We start from the raw sequence: 13,016 nt of genomic DNA, 5'->3' as shown, positions 1-13,016 counted from the left end.
GGGCGAAAGGGGATGTACCCCCCCCCCATGAAAGATTTTTGGTTTTTTATTAGAAATTTTTTTGGTCTAGATGAAAAAAATTCATGCAAAAATAGGGGTTATTTTTTTTAAAGACAGAGATTTTCTCAAATTATGCAACAAAGCATAAATTTAATTTTGTACTAATAGCTATGGATTTTTGATTTTTTTTTCAAGAAAAATTAATATTTAAATTTCTGGTCCAAAATACTTAATTTTATGTACAAAATTATGGATTTTTGGAAAAAAAATTCGAAAAAATTGATATTTAAAATTTCATTTTTGATTTTTTTTTCGAAAAAATTTAATACTTTTAAAAAAAATTCCAAAAAATTAAATTTTTGTGAACAGCTCTGAGTTTTTGATTTTTTTTTGTTAATAGCAATGGTTTTATGAACTTTTTCATTGTTTTCAAAAAAATTGTAAAATCATCTTTACCCCCCAAAAAAAAAATATATATATATATATATACACATAAATTTTTATAATTTGTGGGACGTCCCTGGAAATCTAATATAACTATGATATATCTTCAAAAATTATTTGAAAGAGCTAGATCTCTCAAACGATGTACTATAAAACTATAGATATATACCAGTAATTATTTACCTAAAATAAAAAAAAATAAGAGAATCATAAAACCAAATAAAGGAATTATATTATCCTTCCGGAGCATCAGGATCGTCAATAGTAGATATTTACTTTTTATTTCCGTATTATGAATTGTGTACATATTAGTGTTCATAACTTCTTTTTTTTTTAAATTCCAAATATTGGAATTTACGTCATAAATTAGGTATTGTTGTACGATTTGATATGAATGATTAATCATTTACAGGATCTGGTTAAATGCCAAATTGGAAGTTACATCGTATAATATCTAATATGAACTAAAATCAATATAATATGTAAGCCAGTGCTAGTACCAAACTGTATAATTACTATTTTTATTGTCTAAATGAGGTAATTTTTCAATTTACTACGAACTTTTATTATAATATAACTTAGTATATTTACTCTGTTGTATTTACTAAACTCAAGAAGTACATTTAAATTATGGTAAGCACTAAGTACCTATAATCATTACCATCTACGTAGTTATATCTTGAGGAAGAATCTATATATTATAAACGAAGTTTTGTGTTATTATGTACGAGAATCACGGCCAAAGCAATCAATGGATTTTACAGAAATTTTTCATGTAGATTTTTAAGGCTCAAGGAATGGTTCTGGTAACGCTTTTTTGGCCTTAAAGGCCATAATAGCTTTGAAATAGCATTTTTCTAATATCGATTTTTTTTACTAATATAATATAAAACAAAAAATGAAGACCGTAAACTTCTAAGAACTATTCTCGCTGCATGTTTGCATTTATTTTAGGAAACTTTTTTTTAAAGGAAATTATAAGGCTTATAGAAGAAGAAAGAATAAGACAAAGGATCTTTGACCATAACATGACGGCGTAGTGAACGATTTTTAACTTCAGTATTTTTTCTACTCTATACCACATGATCTCTTTTTACAAAAAAGTCTTTGAAAATACAGAAAGACATGCAAAGAGTAGAATTCTTAAAATTTTACAGTCTTTTTTTTTTCTTATAAAACAGAAGAGATCAGATTTAATTTTAAATGTCCTGAGCAACACTAGGCAAACTTATACTTTAGTACTCATAAAATATTGTTTCTATATTCCTTTATTAAAGATATAAGTAAATATTGCTATGATTTTTCCACTATTGTATTCGCTTGAATGCAAATAGCAACACTATCTCTAAGCGATGTAATCCAGAATTGTCTTCAACTAATATATTTAAGTTACGAAAATTGAAACAAAGGACAATGTTCTCGGTAGAGAATTTATGTGGAAATAAAATTTAAACTTCATGCATGTATGTAAGTTTCATATATTAGTCCTCCAATACCACGCGTGAAGAACTTTTTTTACCCTTCGTATCCTCCCTATTCTTCAACAAATGTTTCTTCAGAAGCTCGTGTCCTAAGCTTTGTAATTTTCAGTACCAAGGATTATATTGCAAAGAAAATAACACTTGTAAAAACTATACGTAAAGAAGATCTTAGAAGTATAATGCTGTCGGCTTCAGTAAAATACTGTACATTTGATCTGAATATCCTGGAAATTGTTCCCGGTTCGTGGAACGTTGCTCTACATGTAATTTATTATTATGCATCGGATTCTTTAAGGTATTTTTCGCCTGTAAAACATGTATACCTTTGATAGTAAAAAGCAAACAGAAGAAGATTGATTTTATCATATTAAAGCTATTATTTTTTTTTTGTATATATATTTTTTTATTTGGTAGGCGGACTTTTGGCCAGAAATATTTCTGCCAAAGGACACTTTATCAATTGAAAATTTGCCAAAGGACAATTTGGTGAACGGAAATTTCACTGAAAGACAATTTTTTAGAATAAAAATTAGCCGAAAAGATATTTTCCCGAATGACCATTTAGGAAAATTGGCTGAAAATTTTATTAATTTATACTAATCTATTTTTTAATTCAATTTAAAATAATAGTATGATAAAAATTAAAAAGGTATTGTTCATACACTATACAGTCATAAAGGTAGGTAAATTAATGAGTGTTACTTTGCAGAAAAATATTTTTTAATTAATTATATTAATTAATGATCATTATACAAGCACAACGCAATAGTATGTAGTTGGAATGTGGTTCAAATCTATAGCATTGTAGTATCCTAATTAAATTAAATAAGAATAAAACCTACAGCGATTCTACTAGAAGAAGTACTAAATCACTTTTCCATTTTCAATTAATTATAATTCGATATGATGGATTCTTCGTATTGATAAATACTCATGGATTGATGAAAAGCATAATATCAGAGAAGAGAAGTTACTATTTATCATAATTTAATTTTAAATTTAATTAAAATTTACAATCGTCTATATAGATAAATTAAAAGTCATTTTCGGCCAAATTTCCCAAATGGTCATCCGGTGAAATATCTGACCGGCAAATTGCATAAATCCTATTTAATTGAAATGAAGAGAGAGAATGGCAGGAGACATTGTCTTGCCCTTAGCAGGTATTTTAGGGCGTCTAATTTTAAACTATAATGTTTACTTATGTAAAATATTTCGTAATTCTTCCGTTGAATTCTTTATATATTGTCAAACGATCATAATTTATTAAAAAAAATAAAACAAATAGATAAAGTATACTTACTGGGCATGATTGACACTGTCTTTAATGCTCTGAATACTCGAAACGTTCGAAGACCAGCCAAGTTTCCCATTTCAATGAAAGACGTAAGATAGCCAGAAAAAATAACAGTGAAATCCAACCTAAAAAGACACGTTTAAACAATTAACAAATATAAATATGATTATTTCGATATTTTTGGTGGAATTCTAAGGTTGTTGGAAACTATGAGCATAAAGGTTTAGAACGCTTATTTACTAACGGTACTTCAATTCTTTATTTATTTGATATTCTTATTTTTCTTGCAAATTAAGCTGATAAATTATAATTAGATTTGCAATGACAGTCATTAAGATAAGTACCTTTTCAATTGCTAATTAATTTAGGCAACTCTGTATTATTTGATAAGTTATACAACTTAATCAATGTATGACTCCTTTAACTGTGCCATTTGCTCAATTTTAAAGCTGTGCAGTATTTGCTTCATTTATCATCGCTTAAAAATGACGTCATGAATTATAAGTGAAAAAAAGTAGTTTATGACGTAACTGACATAGAAATAATGAAGATGAAAAGATGACGTGTCAAATTATGAAATTTGAATTTTTTAAAATCTGATTTCCTATACAATGATTAGGTTTTATCGGCTTTTATTAATGGATCAACCGTTATTATTTACTCATGTCCATTATACAAATTTTGCAAAGTTAAGATTCATTTTTTACAATGTTCCGTTGAACAATATGGTAGAACACATAATTAGCTGTCGATTGCTGGGAAAAGCATTGTCCTTTTGCCCACCATGAGCAACAATACGGGAAGAGGATTGAGACCAAAGCTCTCCTCCGGCTCTGTATTGTCCCAGAAAGCCATCCCAGCAGACTGGGATCTAGAGGAAGACGAAGGTTGGGGAGGACCTCAGACACTCTACAGGAACAGGCAGGAAACCTCCATTTCCGTCAACCACCGGAAGTCACCCTTCAAGAAAAAGCCGAATTTTTCAACTTGAAGATGAACAAGTCCCTATAAGATGAGTTCAAGGCAAAAAAAAAGGGTGGAGGAAGTATCTGCGGCGTATACCAGGGCCTCTGTTGATTGAACAGCAGAAAAAAGTCCATGTGGAGCATACTAAAAATATCCTTAGCTAGCTGAAGGGAACCTCTGGACTAATTGTGATCTTATCTTATAAGAAGACCTTCACTGTTGACCCTATCTCAAACACCAAAAAACCTGCTTTAGTGTTGATGCTAGGCCTGGTTGCATCCAGTAGTCGAAAAAAGAGACTGTGTTACCCACCACTGAAATTTGGATGACCTCAAAGCCTCCTTCGAGTAGCAGTGGGTAGTCAAGTCCAAGACCTTCATCAAAAAGTGCTGGGGCACCTTCATGCTCAGGTTGGAAGCCATAGTAGCAGTCAAAGGAAAACATTTTTAAAAATAGAAGGATTTATCAATGAAGAAATTGTGATAAAACCTCAATGTTGTGCTTCATTACTTTTCATTCTTCCAAAAGTTTGCAATATTTCTTCGTTATCAAAAAGTCCAGGATTTTACCTTGCACACTCTAGATGTCGCTTAATTATGAAGGCATTCTTTAAAATATCTTCATCGCCATAAAGTAATCCACATAGATCATTTTTCTCTATCTAGGAATTAACAAGTAAGGAACAAAACATGGTTTAGATGACTCATGGAAAAGTAATTTATAAATATGCTGAGTTAAAGTATTTTAGAATGCAATGAATACACACAATCTTGATTATATGCTTTGTGTCTCTCGTTACATACAGTAAATATACTACTTCACATTTGTATGCATGGTTGCATTTTGGGTTTAATATAAGGTACCAATGTTATATACTAGATTTTACTGGTTCTCAAACGTTTAAAATTTGTTAGGGAAAAATAATTTAAAATCAGTCGCTTAAAAAATGTTCTGAAAATTCACTCAAGGCGAGTTACCACATTTGTAGTGCATGTAAGCATCTAAGTGTATATATATATATATATATTAGGGTGTACCTTAATGAAAAATGTTGGGAATTTGGTTTCGCTGGATATTTTTATTTTGCATTTTATTCCTCTAAACAAGAAAATAACCACCTAAACGTTCAAAAAAAATAGTCCTTCATGGACGCGTTTTGATTTGAAAATCTGTAAAATGATGAAAACAATACAAGTCTATGGACTAAAAGTTTCTCTATAAGTTTTACTCTGTTCTATTATCTTTACTATCAAGCTCTAAGCCAGAAGATAGACAATTCAGGATATCAAAGATAGGAGACATAAGAGATGGAAGTGATTTGGGAGATATCAGTGTACGGCCATACTTTTCACCTAACCACAATTGGGATACTTCTTCAATTATTAATATCCAGAAATGGAAAAAAAGCCACTGGACCTTTTATCAGATTAGTCATTATTCAAAGTCAACTGTTTAATTATGTCTCTTCACCACTTCGACTTCTCAAAATATCATTACAAACACAAAGTTATGAAGGTGCAGTAAAAGAAGTAACCAACGCCTCAGCTCAAATTTATGGACTATATCAGAGCAAAATAAAAATTGTGTTTATTCTTTTCTATTAATGAAACAAAAAAAGGTGTCTTATTTGGCATAAATGAAAAATGAAAGTATATTTAGTCATACTAATATTGTACACCTGGTATCCAAAAGTGAGATTTGAGTAGTAAAAATGAAGAGAAACATCAAAATAAATGTTCGAAATATGCGGTATCAAAAGAGAATATTTATTTATTGGCAACACGTTTGGAACTGAAATAATCATCTCGTGAGGGAAGTTAGAGAAAAACTTTACTCATAATGTAGAAAAATATATGTTTGATATGTAATAATTAAAAAAATAAATATCCTGTAACTTTATTCAAATCGATAATTTTAATGTAAGAACACCTAAATGTTCTTTGTTTTTCCCGACATTTTACAGATTTTCAAATCTGTAAAATGTAAAGCGCGTCATTGAAGTATGATTTTATTTTGGACGTTTGGTGGTTATGTTATTGTTTAGAGGAATCAAATGCAAAATAAAAAATATCTGGCGATACCAAGTTCCCAACTTTTGTTATTTTGGTACAGATTAATATATGTATATACATAAATATAAAGAATATTTTTGTGGGAGCCACCCTTCGCCCAATATTATTAATAAACATTGTGACCCATAAGTCTTGTGGCAATTTTAACAGCCAAGAAAGTTCACAAATATTTTTTTTCTCGAAACGTATTTTGAACATGAAACTTCATTCAAAATAAGTGCCAGTTTATTCCATATGGCCACCAATTGTGGCAACTTCAGCTCTCAGACGCTTCGAAACTGTTTTTCACCCTATACGGATGGTTCTCCTCCGTACAGCTTTTCCCATACGACCTTCAAGTTGTCGTTGCTGAGGTAAGAAGTTACATCCCTCTCCAGAATGGACTATATGGAGAAGTCTATTACATTGAGATCTGGGAAGAAGGAGCCACATGTCCTTCCTCCAAAAGTGCTCGAAAGTAGTTTGGCACAACTCTTGCACTAACTTTGCAGTATATGATGGTGTTCTGTCCTGGTGGAAGCAGTAAAACCTTTCACATCCTTGGGAATGAAGATCAAGGGCGTCTTCATACATCAGGAGGTAACCCCAGCCCATACTATCACTGTGGTCGGATTTTGGCCCCCAAACACGTTGCACTCGTTCAAGGGAATGTTCTCGATGCTCTGACACAGCACCCAGTCGTTGTGGCTGTTGTAAGCCAGTTCCACAGTGAATATCTTATCGTCAGTCAAATTGATGTAAACGTACGTACAAGAATTGAGGAATGTTAGAAGAACCTTCACCGGATCAGCCTCATGGCCATTGTTGCCCAGCTGAGAATCTGCCACTTTAGTAGACGATACGGTTTCATCTTCAGGTTCTCATTGCCACCCTATGCATGGTTTCTCGAGACACATCACCCGTATTAGCCGTCTTTCTCATGAAGCACTTCCTTTTACGGTTTATCATCGACCTCGTGTCCTCATGGAACTCGGGCAACCGCGACTGCTATCCATTGATCGTGTTTTGAACCCATGACTTGGACACATGGAGGTCTTTCAGGACCTTGGTGTTGGCCCTACTGTTCTTCCCTTCCAAATGAAGCAAAAAGATAGAGCTCTTTGGCGTCATGATATCATCGTTAAAGGGGGTAAGGGGGGAAGTATCAGAAAAAGTTTATTTTACAACAAAAAAATACGGAAATTGCATGAATCATATTCAATCAGCAGAATTAAAAATATACACCTGTCTAGGAGAAATACTTGGTTCGCAGTCCTAAAGCGTATGAGTCATCCGAATACACTTGAACGTATACACACTCGATTTATGCGGTAACCGGCCTTTAATCGAAAGAAGATATCTTTCTTCTTTTTCTTTTTTTTAAACCAACATACCCTAAAATTCCTCTAAAGAAAAGATAATTAAAATAATATAATACTTTTATTAATCTGTACCGATGGCCTCTCCCGTGAAGTTCATACCACTTCGCCATGCTGTTACTCACATTTATCCATAGCCGTTTAGCCAAGTTTCATTTTCATTCTTCAGCCCCCCCCCGAAGGATATTGCAACGCCTCTGTTCATGGCGTTTGATTAAATTAGGTGCAATCAGCCGTAAGAGGAAGGAAATTAACACTTATGCCACTCCGTATCTGGCGAAGACATAGAAAAGTATTACTCCAATGCCAATCCTCAATTCTACACTCTATCCAACAAGGATTTAAACTCGTAATTCCCCAACAAATCATAAGAGTAACTTTACATTATCTATAAGGTCAATTACTTTATTTTAGAGGTTCCCTCCTGCAACTACAAAAATTCTCGCACTTGTCAACGGTCACATTTTTTTCAACTATACTAATGTACACATTTAGTCTCTTATTAACAGTGATTTGAGTTTTAAAACCAAATCAGGGGATGGTTAGCAATGGATTTTCATTATTGGGGATTCGGGGTTCCTCACTTTTAAACATTTAGAAAATAAAGTTGCGGGTATCCCCCCCAATCTCCCTACAACTCAAGCTGTATTACTGTAATTAACAAATCGCTGCTTACCAATTCCAAGGGTTTCTAAGATATGTATAATTATTCAGAATGAATCCTTTAGCCACAACTTTGATGACCATTTCGAGTGAATATATAGCGAGAAAAATATATCTGAAAGGTAAAAAATATATATATTATTTTTAAGCAAAGCTAAAGATTTTTGTGAAGAGTAAGTATTTAACATCTTTGAAGGTTTTGATATTACTTTGTTAAAGAAAATTTGTTACGGATTTTTTTAAATTATTACACACGATTTGAAAACAAGTAAATTTCTTTTTACGCTCGGAGATCGTAGTCTCAATCAAAATATCAGTCCAAATCGGTATATTTGTGATGTATATTTGCATACAATATTGATTAAACCGATGAAACATTTAATCAACAAGATAAGCAGCTATAAATTTTATGATATTATTCGTGAGCAGACTTTTGGAAGAAAACATTTTTACCAAATGTACATATTGCTGAATTTTGGACATTTGGCCGGAAAATTATATTTAATATATTGATATTTACGAGAGTACTCTTATATTTCAATCTTATTTAAAATGATAAATAGTTATTGTTCATAAGCTATACTTACATCATTTAGGTAAATTAAAAATTGTGCTTTTGCTGAAAAATACTTTTTTATTAATTATATTCATTAATATAAATCATTATATAAACACAACACAGTATCATGTGAATTAAATTTACTCGTAGTTTGATTCTTTTTGTTTTAGTATTTTAAATAGTAAACTAACATGACAACGATTTGTATTGAATAATTGCTAACCAATTATCTGTTAGTAATTATCATTCGACATGATGGATTATTCATATTGGAAAATACTGGAAATACTAAAACAACCATAATTTTTTGCCATTGGTTATGTTGAGTTTAAATAATGATCATTAATAAATGTAATTCATAAAAAATTGATACAAAAGACAACTAATTTATTGATATTATAGTAAATATATATTTTTTATGAAAAATATTTATTGATAATACTAATATTTTAAATTGATTAAAATTTACAGTATATATCATATATATTTTTTCGACCAAATGTTCCATCGGCAAAATGTTTTCAGCCAATTGACCTAGATTTGATATTATTATTACTTTAGGCAAGCTGTACTTTATAGATGAAATGCGTACTTTCCCCCTCCCCCTTTTTTTTTACCAACTTGGTTTTATTTTTTAAAGTAGAAAATGAAATGAATGAGTTATTGAATTAAAAAAGTTATTTAATAAATGTTGTAAGGAATCCAGATTTTGTTTTTTTTGGGTTAGTTCTACTTTATTTTATGTTCAAAGAATAATAATTAATAAATAAAGTTCTTTTAATTTCGGAAAAAAAACTCATTAAGCAACTGTGTTAATTCAGTTATCTTTTTTATTTTATAACTACGCTAATAATAGAAAAATATCCTTGAGTTGGCCAAAAAAAAAAAAGACCCTTCTCCATGGCCAGGGCCATAAAATAAGAAAATAACCTTGAATGACTTACTCAGCTTCATCGATGGGCTTTGTCATTGCGAGAAAAATGCAGTTTATAAGAATTGTCAACATGACAACATAGTCGAAATATTGATTGGTACTAAAATAAACCATCATGGAACGAAACTGGAAAGAAGAAGAACGGGGATTAATATAGTAAAATCCAGGTTATATGGAGAATGACATACTTTGTTCCATGGTGGAAATAAAAACAGACTTCGAGTTGCTGAAAACCTTTGTACATAATGTCTTTGAAATCTCCTAGACACAACACAAAATGTCTGAAATATAAAGAAATGTAAAAAGTGTAAGGGTGTTTGTGAAATAAAAAATAAGTTTGAATTCTTAATCAAGAATATCAAATAAGGAAATAAAAGATTGTGATATAATTATTATTTAAAAAATATTTGTTACTTCAAAGAAAGGACAAGATAAAATGTGAAAAACTTTTTTGTAAGTAATATTTTATATTTTATGCATTTTTTTCCTTTTAATATTTGTTCAATATTAACATAAAAATTTAGTAAATAAAGTCTCGTAGTATGATTGTGATAAATTCATCATTCAGGAAGAAAGAAACATGGATATTTTAAAACGGGGTTTTATAATCGGTTGATCTTATTTGGTTTAAAAATAATAATAACAATTTAAAGGTTTTATTCCCAAGGTACAAAAAAACATTAATCGTTTCAATTTAGATTTTATATATATTTTTACTAGTTTATATATCAAGCCCAACAACTTTATACATTTTAGGACGAAAAATAAAAAACATTTTTTATAAGAGAGCTCCATAATAGGCAAGGGCGTTGACAAAAAAAGTATTTATTTTTTATTGGGGAATTTTTCTTCTGAAATCAATGGGTATGAGGTTTTTTTGAATTTTTGCTCCATTGTATAATTTCATAGAATTCATAGATAATTTAACTATAATATTTATTTATATATTTTTTGCGTATGTAACTTCTCTAGACCAATAAAGAGAGAAAAAACTGAATAGAGCGGCGTAGCTAAGTGGACAACGCGCTTACTATTAATTTTTCTTCTGAAATCAAATTGCATGGGCTTGATATATACCCCCTCACTCATAGAGAAGGAAATGTACATATAGCATGCAGATTGACTTCAATTTTCAAGGTCTTCTAACCAATAGATGGAACTGTTTGTATATATTACCTAATAATAGTCATTTTACGACATTGATAAATAATTGTGAGAATTAACTACATTAAAAATATATAAATATTATGAGTGTGAATAAAATACGTTTTAAAAAATATAATCATTCTTTTATCAAATATTGCAAAATATATAGACGATTTTAAGTGAATCAAATCTTATTTGGACTTGAAAGAGGTCTGTAAACACCTTCGACAATCAAAATTTTAACGTATAAATGAGTTCTCAGTCCCAAGATGAATAAACCAACTGCTAAAAACGTTTTCACTGATTCCACAGATTTAGGTGGAATGGATTCGAATGAGCTATTCATTCTACGAATATTTACTTTTTTACGAAGGTGGTCTGAAAACTTTCCGACATAACAAAAATACAAAATTTTTATTTTTCAAGCGATGCTTCCACCTTTTTAACCCGTCAAAATATTACTCGGCCTTTTTCTCTCCAAAATAATTGTTCACAAAAGGGATTACCTCTTCATATGACGAAAATCTTTTCAGTCAACTGTTGGGACTGTATTTCTGTCTTTGGTGTATAAAGGTATATCCAAGTTTCATCTAAAACTTGGATTTATAACACCTAAACTTCACCATGCGAGCGATACTCAATTTTGTCCATTCTCACAACAACACTCCCGTCAACTCAATCAAACGACCCAAAAATCACTGAAAATTTCGAAAGTAATACTCAACAGATGCTAGTTAGATGTGAATATCTTTTATTTACGAGTGCTGTAATCTTCACGTTGATGTCGGAAATTTTCCAGACCACCCTCGTAATGAAACACATTTGACTTCATATGACGTAATATAGGTCGATGAAACAGAATAAACGTCAACAAAAATTCATCTATAGAATAGGTAAAGATCGAATTTTAACAAAAACCGATTTTTTTTAGACTCATGCAGACCGAACTTTTTTTTTAAAGACCAAATCAGTTTGGTCCACTTAAAATCAAAACGGTCTAGGATTATCAGACTGAACCCCATTAAAAATACTTTAACTTTTAGTGATGTAATTCATTTGTAAAGAAAGTAATTTTACAAATAAGATTCAATCTGATAACGAGCCAAGGAATTGGTGGCAACAGGTTTTTTCGAGCAACAATGTAATAACAACGTCTCTTATTTTTTTAAAGAGGTTGTTGATGACGGCGTAAGAGTAAAACTGTTGAGGATTCACGTCCTTTGTTTATAAAAACAGAACTGAATGTTTGTTAGTGTGTATGATTCCATGAAAATATAAGAATGCAGATACCTACAAAATATATTGTCAGAAGCAAAATGCTTTATGCTTTAATGATCAAAAGCAGACGCATTCGATATTATATATACATAATAATTTAATATTATCCTTCTATATACTATGTATACAGCTAAAAAATGGATAATTTATTTTTTTCCCCGAGTTTGATTATGTTTTTAATAATACAATATAATTAGGAAAATTGAATTATAATTAAATATTTTCATCGGGATCAAAACTCAATTAGGGTTTATATAACGATGTTATATTCATTGTATGTATTTCTCCATTATAGCTAGAGCTGTAAATCATATAACCGGATGTATGTTTTTAAAAAAAAGCAAAAATTAACGTGCTAACCTTGCGAAATTGAAGATTGTTTTGAAGGAAAGCAGCTTCGTTATCATGACATTTCATTGTATTGGCTATGAGAGGAAGGAAATAAAAACAAGGGGCACTCTGTATCAGGTAAAGACGTACGAAATAATTACTCATTTGTCGATCTTCAATTCTACTCTGAGTACAACAAGAACTTACATTAATAGCTAGTGATGTAAATGATGTAAATGTGGCCTGTTTTTTTTTGGTTTTTTTGAATTGGTAATCTCAAGAATGAACTTTTTTTACCTAAGGAGTTGTCATTGTTATTTAATTCCAGAGTAGTGAAGTTCCTTTCCTGAATATATAAAAAGCCTGATTGAACATTCGTGCGTGTTCATAAAAGACAGAGCCTAACCCTCAGGATTTGTTGTGTAGTCATAATTGCAAGTCCTTGTTGGAGTCAGATTAGAATTGGGGATCGACATCGGATTAATTCT

At 30.7% G+C, this 13,016-nt stretch overlaps 1 protein-coding gene across 1 annotated transcript in view; it reads right to left on the bottom strand.

Annotated features, from left to right (window-relative positions):
• Window positions 1-13,016, bottom strand: part of LOC121128868 (sodium channel protein 1 brain) — a 244,362-nt gene that overhangs the window by 140,093 nt on the left and 91,253 nt on the right. The window contains exons 3-6 of the mRNA XM_071893258.1: window positions 9,963-10,055; window positions 9,785-9,900; window positions 8,295-8,396; window positions 3,229-3,347 (exon numbers count right to left, since the gene is read on the bottom strand). Of these exons, the coding sequence (XP_071749359.1) occupies window positions 3,229-3,347; window positions 8,295-8,396; window positions 9,785-9,900; window positions 9,963-10,055 (430 nt within the window). The remainder of the gene's footprint in view (window positions 1-3,228; window positions 3,348-8,294; window positions 8,397-9,784; window positions 9,901-9,962; window positions 10,056-13,016) is intronic.

This window comes from Lepeophtheirus salmonis, chromosome 14 (genome assembly GCF_016086655.4).
Source record: "Lepeophtheirus salmonis chromosome 14, UVic_Lsal_1.4, whole genome shotgun sequence".
NCBI lineage: Eukaryota > Metazoa > Arthropoda > Copepoda > Siphonostomatoida > Caligidae > Lepeophtheirus > Lepeophtheirus salmonis.
Note: the sequence above shows the minus strand (reverse complement) of the source record. Positions and strands in the feature narration are given on the sequence as shown.